Genomic DNA, 15,596 nt, shown 5'->3' on the forward strand with positions numbered 1-15,596 from the left:
TTGAATTTTATAACATAAATCATATTCAATAAGCAGTATATCAGCACAAAAGAAAGCATTTGGACATTTAGGGTTAGTAAGAAAGTCACATCTATCCTATTCTTCCCTGACCATCTGGAGCCATTAATTAACAAGAGGTTGTGCCAATGCAGAAGTTCTCTCACAAGTTGGGCATTGCATGATTAGCTGGGTTAATGGTGGTTTTAGTATAATAAATCCAATGGTCCAGTAACTATTTGTAGGGCTCGTAAATAAACATATTTGTAGTTTAGAAAAACAGGCCAAAGCCCTTCTTTCCCAAAACAAAAACATACTTACATCATCTTTAAACTGTCAAAAAACCTAACCCCAAACCCAACATTATTTCTCATTTAATTGTTACTTTAAAGTTATTGTCACATATAATTGCTGTTAAGATAAACCTGAACTTGTAGTCCTGGTGCATTTTGCCTTTTCTTCACATACCATTATGTTTTTATATAAATACATTTGGTTCCTTTAGTTTAGTAAAACAATTAGCAATTTCCAAATGTGCCTTGGGATATCACTTACACTCCGGAAAATTAAGACTGAAGACTAAGCTTGTTTACTTATACTCTCAGCAGTCTTTTAATTTCATCAACATCATGACTGTTTTACAGAAACTGATTTGAGTCTCCATTTCCATTAAGCAAACTGGTTCTAAGTCTAGCACGTCAGTATGCATTTCAGTAGAACTGCACTTGCTGTTTACTTCTAATGGCTAAGTAAAACTGTGTCAATGAAATCAGTGGAGCTACTGAGGACGTGATACCATTCTTCATTATTAGTAATATATTAAATATAGAAAAATAGAAATATTACAATGACCTGGAGGAAGAAATTTGGACATCAGTAAAGAATTACTGACTTGAATCACTTCTAGCTTTTTCAGACCTAATCCTTAGAATATAGGCAGCTACAACTTTTGGATTCTGTTTTCTTAAATAACATCTACAGAGTGGTAGGTGGTGCAATAAAAGCTGTCCAGTGTCTTTTTCCTGTATTTTTTTAGTTTTCTTTATACAACTCTTCTGTTTCAGTCCTAGGATCTGTAGCACTTATGGCCTGTTTGCTCCTTTCCCCATTAGTTTCATCTTGTTTTTCTGTTTCTTACAGACACTTTTACTTTTTGACTGAACTAAGCAAAAGGAGGTATGTGCAAGCCTGATCTCAAAAGTATGAGATTGTAGATTTTTGGTCATATAATACACTCTTGAGATCTCCCAACTTTTATTCTTCTAGCATTATTTTCTTTGTGGAATATGATCCTTTATCATGCACATGGACCCTTGCTCATCTTACTGAAAAAAAATTGCTGTTGAGCTATTAGTGGGACATTCTATAGGATAAAGCCATGCTAGAAAAGAGCAGTAAAAGTATAGAATTGAAATTTTTACATCAGTAATAGTAATTGAAGGATCCATGAGAAAAACACAGAAGAGAACAGCTTTAAAATCCTGAGATAAAAAGCTGGAAGATAGACACCCTGTAACAATGACAGTTGGCCTGTTTTTCCAGCAATGAAGTCTGACGCTTCCCCACTGGACTGACCACTTCCAGCCAGGAGGGACACCTGGGGTGATGGTGAGGGAGGAAAGGTGGGAGGTGAGCATGTTAATATTCAGCCTAGTAGCCTATTTGTCCCAGCCATTTACTGTGCATATTAGCCAATAAATGGGATACCTGCTATATACTCAAGTTGCATATATACTGCTTGCATAGCCCCATGACAGGTACCATAATATGTGGCCAAGTAGAGAAAGGGTTACAAAATATTTTGTCTATACGAAAATAGACAGGTCATTTTTAACGATTCTTATCCAGTGGCTAAATTCCAATCCAGTGATTGTTAAATCATCCCAAAATACCCACAATACATCACTCAACTGCAGTTTCTAAGGCCACGCATCAATTAAATGGAAACCTAAGCACTGCCCAGCATTAAATGTCAGAAGAAACGTAGAGGAGTAGTGTTTTCCTGTTGTTGCTTACTGCCATGGGTCTACTTTAATATCTATCAGTCAGTCCTTATTAATTCACAGTAGTGATTTAAAGAACGTAGTCAAAATTTCTTAGTGACTGAGTATCCTTTATTGGCAGCGCTGGATGCACGGGGGATCCTTCCACCTAACGTGCATGTCTAAAGTAACTAATTATCTTATATTTATACAATGAAACAATATTCAATTAATGCCTATACATATTCATTACACAACCCCGCCTACTCTCGCTTCATATGTTAATTAACTTTTCAGTCCTTTGTGCTTGCGCAAATTCCTCCAAGAATTGTGGGCAGGGGTCTTCAGGACTGGGCAGTGGGGGACACGTGGGCCGTGGTCTCTGGGAGGAAGGCCGTAGGTCTTCCATGTCATGGTGTACTTTTCACCTTTTGTCTGGTATGTGATGATCTTGCAAGTTTGCAGTGTTCTTATCAGTCTGAGCTAATTTATGACCTTGTCGACCATCTGTTTCTTCTGCTTGTTTCTTTTAGTCGCTCCCTCTGGATAACTTATAAACAGGCCCCTTGTTAAAGAAAGTTAAAGAAAGAGAAACAGACTCCTTCTTTCATCAGTTATTTCATTAATTATTTCTTTCAAACTATGGTCACATAACCCAATTACTATACCTACATCCTTTGAGTAAATATAAGTTCCTAGCCTTGGTACAGGGCTGCACGGAGAATTTCATAGTAGCTTTTGTTGTGCAACTACTAGTTTCGTTTGAAGATATTTCTTATATTCATTATATTTGAACTATAAGGTTTATTCCATCCAAAAGTGAATTCATACAATATCAGTAGCTGGGACTGACATCCAAGAATCTTGCTATTAAATATGTCAGCTGAGGAACCACTACATACCCCTTTCGGTGTAGCTGAGTTACTATTGACAATCACACCCAGAGAAGGAGTGGAGGAACCAAACGGAGCCGTCTGCACCCTCTGCCGCAGCCAGCACGGCAGCGGTGCCAGCAGTCCCCGCGGGGCCTGCACACTGGCAGGGCCCCGAACCCCAGGGCAATGTCCAGGCGCTCCAGCTGCCGTTCCCTTCCACTGCTGCCCCCACCGCGGCACCCAGGTCTGCCAGGCAATCCCGGCTCCGCGGCGCCAAGCAGCGGGGAATGAAACAGCCAGGCTGGAACCCTCCCTTGAGGCACGGAAAGCGCCGGAGAAACCCGAGGGCGCGGGAGGGCCGTGACCCCCCCCACGGCCACCGGCAGCCACCCAGGCTGCCTGCGGCAGCCTCTGATGGCCCTGGGTGCTGCGATGCTCCGGAGGCTCAGCTCCTACCAGACCGCGAGTAACCACATATATTTAATATATCAAAAAACCGGCCACGGTTCGCGAGTGAGGCCTCTTGGGGCCGGCGGTCCTTGGGGAGACCCAGCCTCATCCAGCGGCCCTTGGGGAGACCCGACCCACTACAAGCCCCAGCATGCCCCGGGGCAGGCGCGTGAGGGGTATCGTTCGAACCTGCCAATGAGGGCGTGCGGGGCGCGTCACGTGAGCGGGGCGCGATTTCAAACGTCCCGGCGGCATCACCGTGCTGCTCTGCGCTCTGCGCCCTCGTGCAGGTAATGCAGGTAAGCGGCGTGGGGTGGTGGCTACTGGCCTGGGCCTCTGGTGGTCCCAGCCGCTTCCCCCGCGCTGCGGTGTGGTGTTCGGAGGCCTTCCCTCAAGGTCCGGCTGCAGGGGGGCCGTGGCGGTCGGGGGAGGTCTAGGCGAGCCCGCCTGAGGTGGGTTAGCGGGAGGTCGGCGGGCGGCTGCTCGCGGGGCTCTGGGTGGTTTGTGGGCGGTTCCGCGCACGCCGGGCCGCCTCTCCCCCGGGAGTCTGGGGGGGGGGTGCGGAGCGGCCCTTTTGGCCCTGGTGGGCTCTGCTGAGCTGTCCCGCGAGGGACCAGTTCTGGTGGGCCCGTGCTCCGCATTAATAATCTTTCTAGCCTAGCGGCCCCGCAGGCGCTACTGAGGGTCTGCTGGCAACCTCATGGCAAAGCCTGGGCGGGTCGTGTTAAGGTACAGAAGATCGGGTGTGATGGGTTTCTGTCCGCAAGTGAAAGGCCCTGCCTTTAAGTACGGCACGTATTTGCTCTGCCGGAGGACGCCAGTCTCGAATTAGAGCTGTGAAAAGTTGGGGGTGGCAGTGTTCTGCTGCAAATGGCTAGCTGTGTTGCCCATTGCAGCTATGCTCATATGATGAATTTAGTTGCTGAACACAGAGTTTGTGTTAAGGAATTTAAGAAATCCTAGGCATCACTGTTTTATTTGAAGGCTTTTTACAGAGGTTGTAATGCCTCACATATACATAATCTCAGGTAATTTGATGGCATGTTTCGAGAAAGGATGGTGAGATGCGTGACATCCCATAGACCATGTTTGCATAGCTGTCCCTAAATGTAAGCCTTCAAAGGCAATGTTTACCACCTTGCTAATTTGGCAGTATCTGAAAACTCTGACCTTATTGTTGTATTTTAAACCTACTGCATAGCTAATAATATATTTTCCAGACACTCCAGATGGAGGAAGGGAAAGAAATGGCAACACATTCTCTGAGTCATGTGATTGAAGAAAAAACAGGTATTTGCGTGAGCAATGGTAGGTGGAGAACATGCTGGGATACTCTCTACCTGGTGTATCCCTTATTAAATGTTAAGACAGTTCAGATCAGTAGGCATTCTGTATCTGCTTTATATCTTGTTCTGTGTACTGGTTTCCTTGGATGGGCTGATGTTGCCACTCTCAGACTTACAAGCCTAGCCTCCTCGAGTGCTTGTGGAGCATTGGTGTTAGAGAGCATGCCTAGCAGCATCATGATGTCATCAGCCTCTCTTCTGTATATCTAATCTGAGCTCATCCCTTTTCCTTATTTGTCTGCTGCAGATTTGATTAATATTTGGTGTATACATTGGTTAACAGGAAAACTAACCTTTCTCACTGACTCCTGTTACTGTCCTCTGGTAATCTGAACCAGAAAAGAACTGACTTATAGGACAGCTGCATTGTCATATAGGTCTAGATTATATAGTCTCACTTTTCTTCATTGGAGGCTTTCCCACAGTCAGATCCCATGTTCCTATTACAGATGCACAGAAATTAGCATTAAGATCTTTCATGGTATTTGAGCATCTATCAAAATTATGGTCAGTCATAGTTTACCTTCAATTTGCTTGACCTAAGACATGTTTTTATTGCTTTAATTATTTAAACTAATTAAACTTTTTTTGCCATCTGACGTTAGCTTCACCAAATTGTCAAAGTATAGTGCAGTTGTTTTTATTGCAAATCCCTGCTGTGACAAAATCCTTGTTACAATTTCAGATTTTCCTCTTCTGTCTGATGAAAAGTTTGATTTTGACCTTTCACTGTCTCCAGCAAGGTAAGTGAAGGGTTTACAGGTAAACCTACCTTTAAAATGGACACATGTAAGGTGCTGGGCTGACATGTTTTTCTTTTTAGTGGAAGTGAAGATGAAGTTTTTTTTGGACCTTTGAGACACAAAGAAAAATGTGTTGCTGTCAATATTGAAGCAAATCAAATTGCTAAAAAAGAGAATGTGTCTGCTTCTGATGATAAACTCGCGTGGAGCCCACTTACAGGCGAGAAATTTGTGGAAATTTTCAAAGAAGCTCATTTATTAGCACTGCAAATAGAGACTGGAAGCAAGAATGAACAGACTAAAATAAGCCAGTCAGAAGAACGAGAAAACAAGATTATAGAAAAATTTGTGGAGGACTCAAAGTCAAAATTGAAAATGCTGAGAAATCAAAATATAGCGAAAAGTCCCAGGGCTGTTAAAAGGGAGACATACTGTGTGCAGGATAGCCCAGCATGTCAGCTGCCACCTTGTTTTCAGAAGGAATCGGATAAACTTTTGTCAGGTGACAAAACATATGTTCCTTATACTCCTCCAAACAGAAGCCCTGTTAAAAATTGTGTATCTCCTATAAAAATAACTGATTCACCTCTGACAGAAGAACAGAAAACTAAGGAAAGAAATATGAAGACAACTGGTGAACTGTCAATGGCAAAACCTTCATCTACTCTTGACAGAAGCAATTTGACTATTGGAAAGGTAAAGATAGCTTCTGGGCAACAGTGTTTTCTTTAAACATGGCCTTTGTGTGTTTTAAACTGTCTACATGCTTTTATTTTTAAAAGTGAACTTAATCTTCTGATGCTTATCTGTGTCATAAGATCCTTAGGAAGCAAACATTATTGTATATAAAAAAGAAAAGACAGGGTAGATACTATGGTATAGTAGCCAACTTGTTTAACTGTTAAGACAATGAAGAGCATCTGCAGGCAAATTTCTTTTCCACTGCATTCTGGTTTTGCGAATACCATCATTCCGGCTTCAGTTTAAACACTGATTTGTTGCTGCTAAAATTACTGCACTATTCTTAGTGACTTCATGTGCAAAAATGGCTTTGTTTACTGTTAACCCTTGTCAATGGAGGTGGTGGTGGGGGGAAACCCACAATTATTTCAATAGGACAGGAGAATCTTTTAACTCTAGTTCTGTCTGTGACTTGTCTCAATCACGAAAAGCACTGATTAATGGTGTTACATTTAAGATGTGGCTATGTGACCAGCTGGAAATGTTATCCTAGGATAGCAAGGACACGGTTGTTAGTGACCTTGTGTACTCAAATCCCAGTCTCTAGATATCTTCTGGATTTTGTTGCTCTACATCTTATGGCTTAGGGTCCAGTATGTACTGCAGGCGTTACTGGAAATGTGATATTAGCTCCTTGGAAACTTATCACCTACAGAAAATAGAGGACCCTCTGATTCCTGTATGACATAAATCTCCTGATTTTTTGGGTGCTATAAGAAAAGGCAGTCTTAATGTTTTAACTAGACAAATTGTAGCCCACTGTCTAAATAGACAGCTTGGATGATTCAGTCTGCTATTGTAACATCTCATAGTTTGGAAAGCTAAAGTGAAGCAGAAGAATATGAATTAAACTATGATCTCGTAGTTGTAAGGAACAGCGGTTACAGTATGTAGATAAACATGATTGTATGAAATCTGTGCTGATGAATTGTTGCAGTGCTGTCCTTAGGTTGATGCTCAATATCTGGGTTCAAGTATGTTCTAGTACTTCACAAATATACTCGCTAGACTAACCTTAAACTATATTAGTGTAAAGACTAAGGACTTGTCTGGGTTCAAAGGCTTCTTCATTGACTGTTGTTGTTTCTTAACAAAATTAACTTGTGTAAAAAAGCTTTATAGCATTTTCTAGAAACACTAGTAATTTTTAAACTGTTGCGTTGAAATTTGCAGCCCAAACCAGGGAAACATAGTAGTATTTCTACAAAAAGAGACTTGAACAGCATGGGATCATCTGAAGATCTAATTTCTGATAAATCTAGTGCTGCTTCAGATGTCTTTGAGTCTTCATTCAGTGGCAGTTCCTCAGTGCAAGGCAAAAAAGCCCTTCCTGCACCAAGTAAGGTAATGGCAAGCATTATTAATAGGGAAATAATTGTTGTGGTGTTCCAATAAAAAGAAACTGAATATAGTTTACCTTATAATTTAAAGCTATATCTCTGTGTATAATGGTTTTAAGAAAAAGTAGTTTCTGTTCTATAATTGCTGTTCTTGAATGTGTTCCACATCTATAATAGAATGAACATAATTAAGAGCAACTATAAATGTACTGGATTAATAAGCATTACCTTTGTTTTTAAAGCGCTAGCTGAAGGTCAGTGATCAGCAGTTTTCTGTGGGGAACAAAGCTTTTGATGTGTGTAGGTAACTAAAGCATATGAAAAAGCTGCCATAACTTGTATGAAGGTAGAATACCTGTAGCTGTCAGGAGTTGTTTTGAAGCATTAGAAACCTGCTTCCATGCTGCGTGCCACTTCAGTGAACCACAGGATGGTGACTGGTTGGAAGGGACCTCTTGGTTTGGTCCAACCCTCTGCTCAAGCACAGCCACCTAGTGTTGGTTGCCCAGGATCATGTCCAGACAGACCCTGAATATATCTAAGGATGAGGCGGCTCAACCTCTCTGGGCAACCTGTGCACAGTGCCTGGTGACCCTCACAGTAAAAAGTGTTTCTTGATGTTCAGAGGCAGAACTTTCTGTGTCTCAGTCTGTACCAGTTACCTCTGGTTCTGTCACTGGGTGCCACTGGCACTGCCCTTTCAGATACTTGTTTATATTGATGAGACTCACCTTGAGCCTTCTTTTCTTTAGGCTGAACAGTCCCAGCACTCTAAACCATTTCCTCAAATGGCAGATGCTTTGGTCCCTTAATCATTATCATCTTAGTGGCCCTTTGCTGGACTCTTTCCAGTAGCTCCAAATGGTTCTTATACTGGGGTGCCTGAAAGGTAGACACATCTTCATGTGTGGCCTCCCCAGTGCTGAGCAGAGGGGAAGGGTCACCTCCCTCAGCCTGCTGGCAACACTCTTCCTAATGCAGCCCAGGATACTGTTAGCATTCTTTGCTGCAAGAGCACATTGCTGCCTCAGGTCCAGCTTGTCCGCCAGCACTCTCAAGGGCCTTTTCTGCAAAGCTGGTTTCCAGCTGGTTAGTGCCTAGTGTACACAGGTGCCTGGGGTTACTCCTTTTATTCTTTAATCTCTTTTAAGTCCATACTCAAGTTTGTGGCAAGAATAAAAATAACAGTCTACCTCTTAGATCTGATGTTCCAGTCTGTATAATAACCCAGATGTAATGGAACTAAGAAAATCTACTTTTTAAACTTTAATCTGAGGAGGGAGATTCTCTAAAATTCACAAATAAAAAGCTAAAATATCAAGAAAAAGCATATCAAAGTATTATGTTAAATAGTGCTTTTGCTTTTGAATAAACTATATTCTCTGACTCAGCCTGGCTTGAAGAAGATAACACATATGAAACTTCCTGGTGTTGCCAGTGGTCTCACAACAAAGACTACTTCATCTTCTTCATCATCAGTTTTCAGCATGAACTCAAGTCTGGATTCAAGTTTACCCTTTTCTCCCATAGGAAAAAATGGTAATCACTCTTAATACCGATTTGTGCCACAAATCCATTTTGAATTGCTAAGCATATCTTGGACTGTGGGTTTGGATATGTTTTAATGGTGTCCAGTATATAGAAGCAGTAAGAAATGCTTTGTATGGGGAGTAAGATTTTGTAGGCTAGCCCAATAAACCCCTGTGGACTAAAGATAAATCTTAGAATTCTATGATTTGTAGAAACTAGATTCCTGTAAGCCTGATGCCTGTGTGGGAGGGTCTGACACAACTAGAAAGTAAGCAATGCCTCATGAAACCTGTTCTTCTTGCACATGATCTCTGTTATAGCCAAGCGTGTGAGCTGAGTGCTGCAAACTTGTCTAACTTGAATTAAAAAAAAACCCACAACAAACGACCACCACCAAAACAACTGAAATGGAGAAGGGAGGTGGAAGTCCTAGTTTGAAGTTTCTGTAAGCCTAATAAAATTATGCGACTTACTCAAGCAGACTGGAAAAAACCTCTGGGGAAATAACTGAATACAACCAAGAGGCTTATACTATGAGGAGGACATCAATTTGACCCTCTCAGTAAGCATGAAAGGATCAGAAAAATAGTCTCCTAAAAATACTGAGAGATGTAAGCATCACAGTTCTTGTAGATCTATCAAGATACCAAGTTGATACAAACTTTTATTTTGTGCTTTGTTTCTGGATGGATAATGTATTAGTAAAAGTTAAAGCTTAATAAGAATTATTTTATATGATTAGAAGCATCAGGATTCATCCTATTAATGGAAGTAACATACAGACTAAAAGCAAGAACCATACAGAAAACAGAAAAGCATGCGTGGAGTATTTCAGCCCGTGGTGTTAATCCCCATAACTTGAACTATTACCTTCTTGAATGCCTTTTTAAGGGAACAGAGTGAAACTATGCTGGGGGAAAATGTTGAAAATGTAACTTGAATCTGCAAGCTGTTCTGGCATTCCTTGAAGAATATTCTTTTCACTGATTGCAGTGATTCAGAAATTTGGTGAGGAGGCTTTCTAAAACAGACAAAACTGGTGGGCAATTCAGGGAGTAAGTTTTCAGTAGTTATTTGTGTTCTTAAATTTTTTGTTTGAACAAGAATTTAAATGCTGTAATTTGCTGGGTTTTTTTCCTATGTGAGCATAATTCCTCTAGTCAAAACCTTAGCAATAAGTGATGATTCGGAAATAAAACTTAACTTTCTATTTCAGGAAAATCAAGCACGTCTTCAAAAGCTAGTGTGAATGGTTCTAAGATTTCATCCAGTACAAACAGGCTGGCCCTTGTCAGACCTACCAGCGTGTCATCTCTGCAGGCTGCCAACACTGAGAAATCCAGGAAGCAAGCAAGATCTGTTAGTGCTCCCAGAATATCTAGACCTGTAAGCTTGTCTAAATCTTCAGCTTCTGCAATATCATCTGAGGCTGTAGGCAGTGGAACTCAGAGGCTAAGCTCTGTTCCCAGTCTGCAGAAGTTACGTCTGCAGAATAAAGATGGAAGTGCAGCAAAAGGAAGTCAATGTCCAAAGGCCAAGGCTACAGTTTTGTCCTTTCCTACAAGTCAGACTAAGGTTCCAGTGAAGACTGGAGGTAGGTGCATACTTTGCATGACCTGTGTTCTAGCCTGGCTGTTAAAAGCAAATGTTACTTTGAATGCTTTTTATTTGTTTCATTACACTCTTTTCCATCTCTTGAAAAGAATTAGTATTGTAAGTGCAAGGTATGTTACTAAAAAAAATATAATCTGGCTAGCAATTAACAAAACTCTTCTCTTTAGATACAGCACCAAAAGCAACATCATCTCTTGGATTAACATTTTGTGGCACACTTGGAAGGTAGGGCTTAACTGAAAATTGAACATGGCATACTTCTTTGAATGCAATGTGGTTGGGTGTTGTAACAGTTTTTAGAAGTTCTAACTTCATTATCTAGTCCCTTGAGTCTCTCCAGGTGAGCTGCGTTAATGCTTATTGGAATGGATTTAAAACAAAACCTCAAAAGTAAATGGAACACACAACACCCCAACTCTCTTCAGAAGAAGAGGGGTTTCTTTGCAGTGCTAAATAGACTAGAGCCATTCATAAAAGAATTATTGTGAAATAAAAGCTCTTGCTATGCTGTGTTTAAAACTTTATGATGATTACAGTTCTCTTACTGACCAAAGGGAAACTGATCTCTTTTTTTTAGTAGAATAGTTTGAATAGAACTGTTTCTAGAAGCTTTTGGCTAATGCATGTTCCTTTCTTAGTGCCATGGCAGTTAGCACTCCTGTGAAAGCCTCAGGAGATGACATCTTTCAGAATTCTTGTTTTCTGGAGAGTTCTGCCTCTGTGACTCCTGCCAGTCTGAAACAGTCTGGCTTACCTACACCTGTTCATCGTATCTCAGGATTTCCAGCAGTGACTCCTAAAACTGCACCAAGAATGGTGTTTTCTCCACATACTGTATCTGTTCACCGAAGTAGCAGCTTTTCTACCAAAAAGATGCTTATGGCTGGGTAAGACAGAAACCTTCATATATGAAATTAGTATTGTAGGCCAACTACTTCTAAATGAGTTTTAATGATGGCTTTCAGGTTTCAAGGACCTCTGCTAAATGTTAGAATACAGCATTTGAACATAGATGTTGTATAGGACTAATAAATATTTATATTTTTATGACTAGTAAAATACTGTAAGCCTTACTGAGATAAGTTGATATCTAACATTAAAGAATTATAACCTCTAACGGGATGTTATTTGTATTTATTGAGCTAGCAGACAGCCTAAAACTTGTATCTGTTGCTCTGACTGAAATCAGATTTGGTGTTTGTGTTGTTTTGCTATTGCCTCCTGATGAAGGAAGTAACTGGTTAAAATACGTATTACTGTTAACTTTGTCTTAGACTGTTGCCAATGCTTCTGCAAAATTATGCTTTAAAGCATCAGTCAAAAAGCTAAGGATAGTCAACTGAAGTTTAGTTTCTCAGCAGGCTTACCTACATTTCAATTGAATTAATTGCTTGCAGAATGGGTGAATCCTACACTGTTAGTTACATTTGTTTTCTGTGAAAATAATGTTGCCTTCATATCATCAGCACAACAGCTTCTCACAGGTACCATATATATGTATGCAGGCTTGCTTCATGGTTGGTGAAGAACAACAATATGAAAGTAGGAATGATTCATGGCTAGAAAGCTCTTCCTGTATGTCATGTTACTTAGGCTAAGTATCCAACATAGTGTTTTCTGCCAAGGAAAGACTCAACTTTACAATGATTTATCATATATCACATTACAATGCCTGGTCCTCCAGCCAGCGTCAGTATTTCCTCTCCACAGGGACTCAAGTGGGTTGCTCAGTGATATGCAGTATCAGTACTTGTTTGCTATTTGTTCCTTAAAAGTCTAAAAAAATCCAAAATCCTATGTGTGAACCTTGGGCTGCATGCATATTTCACTTAAGATTAAAATCTTCGTCATCCCGAAATCATTAGCTCTTGGGTTTTTTTGCATGAGTGGGCTATAAATTTATTGCAGCATAAAATATCTTGTATTTTGTAGGTAACTAGTATACTTTGGGATGAAAATATGGGAAGCCTTTTGGTCACTAAAACTTAGGGTAAAAAGGAGAAAATGATGCTAGGGTATTAGCTTGTGTGTCTTCTAACAGAGTTCTTTAATCAGTGTGAACTACCATTGCCAATGCTCTTTTCCCTAGCTCTAAACAGACAAAGGAGAGTAAGACACAGATGTTGTCTTCAGAAGATGATGTATTTCCTCCACCTGTGCTACCTCTTGTGCTTAACTTCTCACCAGACAAAACTGCTACAGAACTAGTAGAAAATGAATTAAAAGAGGTTGAAATACAAAAGCAGCTGGCTGAAGAGAAACAGACTGAGGTAAGAGCTAACATTACTTAGTAGTTCTGTAGAAAAGTGTAAACTGTTTGAAAACAGAATTATTTCAAGATGAGGGGTAAGTAGGAAAACCAGTTCAGTACACCTGAAGTTAAAAATGGATTAAGCATGGGCACCCTCTAGTGTCTTTTTTAGCACTGAACTGTTTCCATTAAGTTTGTTCCTATATCAAAGATGAATGGTCAAGTATTTGCAGATTTCATATTAAATTTCCACTTCTGGGTAAGTGCTGTGGAATCCTTGTGGATTTGATTAGAAAAGTAACATGACATAATAACTGTAGTCATTTAAATATTAAAGGATTTAAAATTTTACTTTAAGTGAAAAATTGTTTTATGCCTCAAGGAGCTTTTTTCTTTGTCTTGCTATATTTTCCCTATTTGTGATGTTCTCCATTGGCAGAGCAAGAGCTGAGGTTTTTACACTGTTTGCAAACAATCCTGCATGAAAAATACCCAACCTATACATTAAGCCTTTCCTGTAGTTATTACAGCTGTATAAGCTAAACTGACTGACTGCCTAAATGTTTATGAAGGAAACATGGAGAACAGGGGGGAAAACCGTAACTATGTTGTTTTTTTTTTTGAGGCCTTACTGGTAGATATTGGAGTAGACAAATCTCTCCCACATGCTCTAGAATGTGAATGTAGACCTCTGATTGACCTTTCCAATACTCCCGAAGTGAATAAGATTACTCCTTTAAAGCCTACACTCTCGGGGCAAGTAAAGGTAAGTTATATTCAAATCTTCTGGTGCAAATAGGCTAGCAGAAAAAGTCAACTGGCTCCACATAACTTGCCTACAAAGCAGCTCCCAATGCTGTGAGAATTATTTACTATTAGCTCAATATGTTCAGTATGATACTACATACTAAGGTGCTTGTAAGGAACGAGAACATGATGTTTCAACTCAGTGTGTTCTAAACTGGAGCTCAGTGAATCTGCAAATAGGAAGAGGAGGAGGATGAAGAAAGAACCTAATGTTTAAAGCAGTTCTTAAAGAATGAAACTCTTCTGAAGAAGGAAGCGAATGCTGTCTTCGGTAGAGTAGGCATGCTGACTCTTGTTTTTGTTTTCTTGCAAATTTTCAGTTCTATGTTTGACAAGCATTTCTGGGCAAGTGTTTTTTGTACACTAGTGGGTTGAAGGTAGATGCCTTTAGATGTTGTCAGATGAATGGTGCTAATGATGAGGATGTAGCCTTTGATGACATCAGGTGTAGCTGGGATCAATTTAGTATCGGGTCCTTCAAAGTTCCTCAAAAGAGGATCACAGAAGTCTGGCTTGTGGGGGCATGTTCAGAGATGTTCAGAAGTACTCTGCTCTGCCTGGATGACACTGTCACTTGAATATGCATAGTAGTGAAATTTAGAAAAGGCTTTTAGGCTTTTAAGGTGGGTACGGGCAATACCTTGTGAGAAGCTTGCACTTGTCTAAGAATGAGCTACATGTTTAAAAACCTGAAACTAAAAGTTTGAGTGTGGTGCTTGTATCTGTCTTCTGGATACTAATAGGAATCCTAAACAAAAAAGGTACTTGAAGGCTAGCAGTGGTAATATGTTATTATAGTAGTTATGTACAATGGCTGGCTACAATACCTAAATTTTAATGTTTTTCTTTCAGCTGATCGATTTCAGTTCGCCTCTTATCACTCTGAGTCCTGATGTGAACAAAGAAAATCAGGATTCCCCTCTACTCAAGTTCTGAACTAGAGATGAAATGAAGAATGCTTGGCATCTGTGATCTGTAAAGTGTTTAGGTGCTACTCTTCTCGCATACAGTTTTTTTTTTTGAAGATGGCTATTCATTATCTGATGAGCTGCATTAATACAATAGAATTCTAAGTCTTGATATAGTCAAGCAGAGTCTGATTAATGGTTCTGTCTATGGATGTGCTGCAATGGATGTACTTAAACTGTCTTGCTCTAGGGCAGAAAGGTATGTTCTCTGTAATGGAACCTTCCTACCAATTGTGTTTTGATTCTGTATCCCCTGTGTGCAACAAAGATTTAATTTAAAATAAATTAGTTGTTTAACAAACTGTTGTACAAAATAGCAACTTTTTTTTACAGGCTTTGGTTAGCCTACTTTAGCATTTCACTTCCAAATGTTAAGATGCAGGTAAAGGCTGGTAGACTTTTGGGCTAGTTTTGGTATGTAAAAATGTAGCAAGTTTGGAAATAAATGTTTTATTCCATTGTTGGAATAATAACATTCCATTGTTGAATGCTAGTGGAACACACTTAACAGCAAGAGCTGAACATGTGATTCAAAGGAGAAACAGCTTGTTAGTGTTGATATTTGAAGGTTAGATTCATCCTTTCTCACTGTCAAAGAACAGAAAACCACTTTCTTACCTGACTGCCACGCATAGATAATACATGGAAGTTAATGGAAATGAAAAGGCACACAGTAGTAGTCCATAAATGTGGAAGCAACAAGCATGTCTTGGAGAGCAGAGACTTCTAGCATAATATATTTATGAAAGTTTATCAAGAAAGGGAAATGGATTTTCAGCTGTTTAATTCAAAAAGTGGTGGTTGTTGGAGATGCTTGGTTGTTGGTGTTAAGTAGGAAGAAGTGTTCAGATGAGTTTGTCAAACATTTTGATGCTGAACAAGGCTGCTGCCTTGGCTTTATCTGAAGGCACTTGCTTTCTTTGCCAGCACAGTTGCCTTTTCTGTAGTTGAC

At 40.1% G+C, this 15,596-nt stretch overlaps 1 protein-coding gene across 5 annotated transcripts; it reads left to right on the forward strand.

Annotated features, from left to right (window-relative positions):
- The first annotated feature begins 3,497 nt into the window (after positions 1-3,497).
- Positions 3,498-14,945, forward strand: GTSE1 (G2 and S-phase expressed 1). Of its 5 annotated transcripts, none has more exons than XM_037389908.1 (12): positions 3,498-3,594; positions 4,525-4,612; positions 5,336-5,393; positions 5,474-6,089; positions 7,308-7,478; positions 8,866-9,013; positions 10,221-10,598; positions 10,786-10,843; positions 11,257-11,505; positions 12,708-12,888; positions 13,495-13,635; positions 14,529-14,945. In XM_037389908.1, the coding sequence occupies exons 2-12, from the start codon at positions 4,534-4,536 to the stop codon at positions 14,610-14,612; spliced, it is 2,163 nt and encodes a 720-aa protein (XP_037245805.1). In that variant the 5' UTR covers positions 3,498-3,594; positions 4,525-4,533; the 3' UTR covers positions 14,613-14,945. The 5 variants fall into 5 exon arrangements, with proteins under 5 accessions (XP_037245805.1, XP_037245808.1, XP_037245807.1 ...); XM_037389911.1 differs by having other exon boundaries at positions 4,525-4,594; XM_037389910.1 differs by lacking the exon at positions 3,498-3,594 and adding an exon at positions 3,627-3,700.
- The last annotated feature ends 651 nt before the right edge of the window (positions 14,946-15,596 follow it).

Source organism: Falco rusticolus, chromosome 5 (assembly GCF_015220075.1).
Source record: "Falco rusticolus isolate bFalRus1 chromosome 5, bFalRus1.pri, whole genome shotgun sequence".
Lineage (NCBI taxonomy): Eukaryota > Metazoa > Chordata > Aves > Falconiformes > Falconidae > Falco > Falco rusticolus.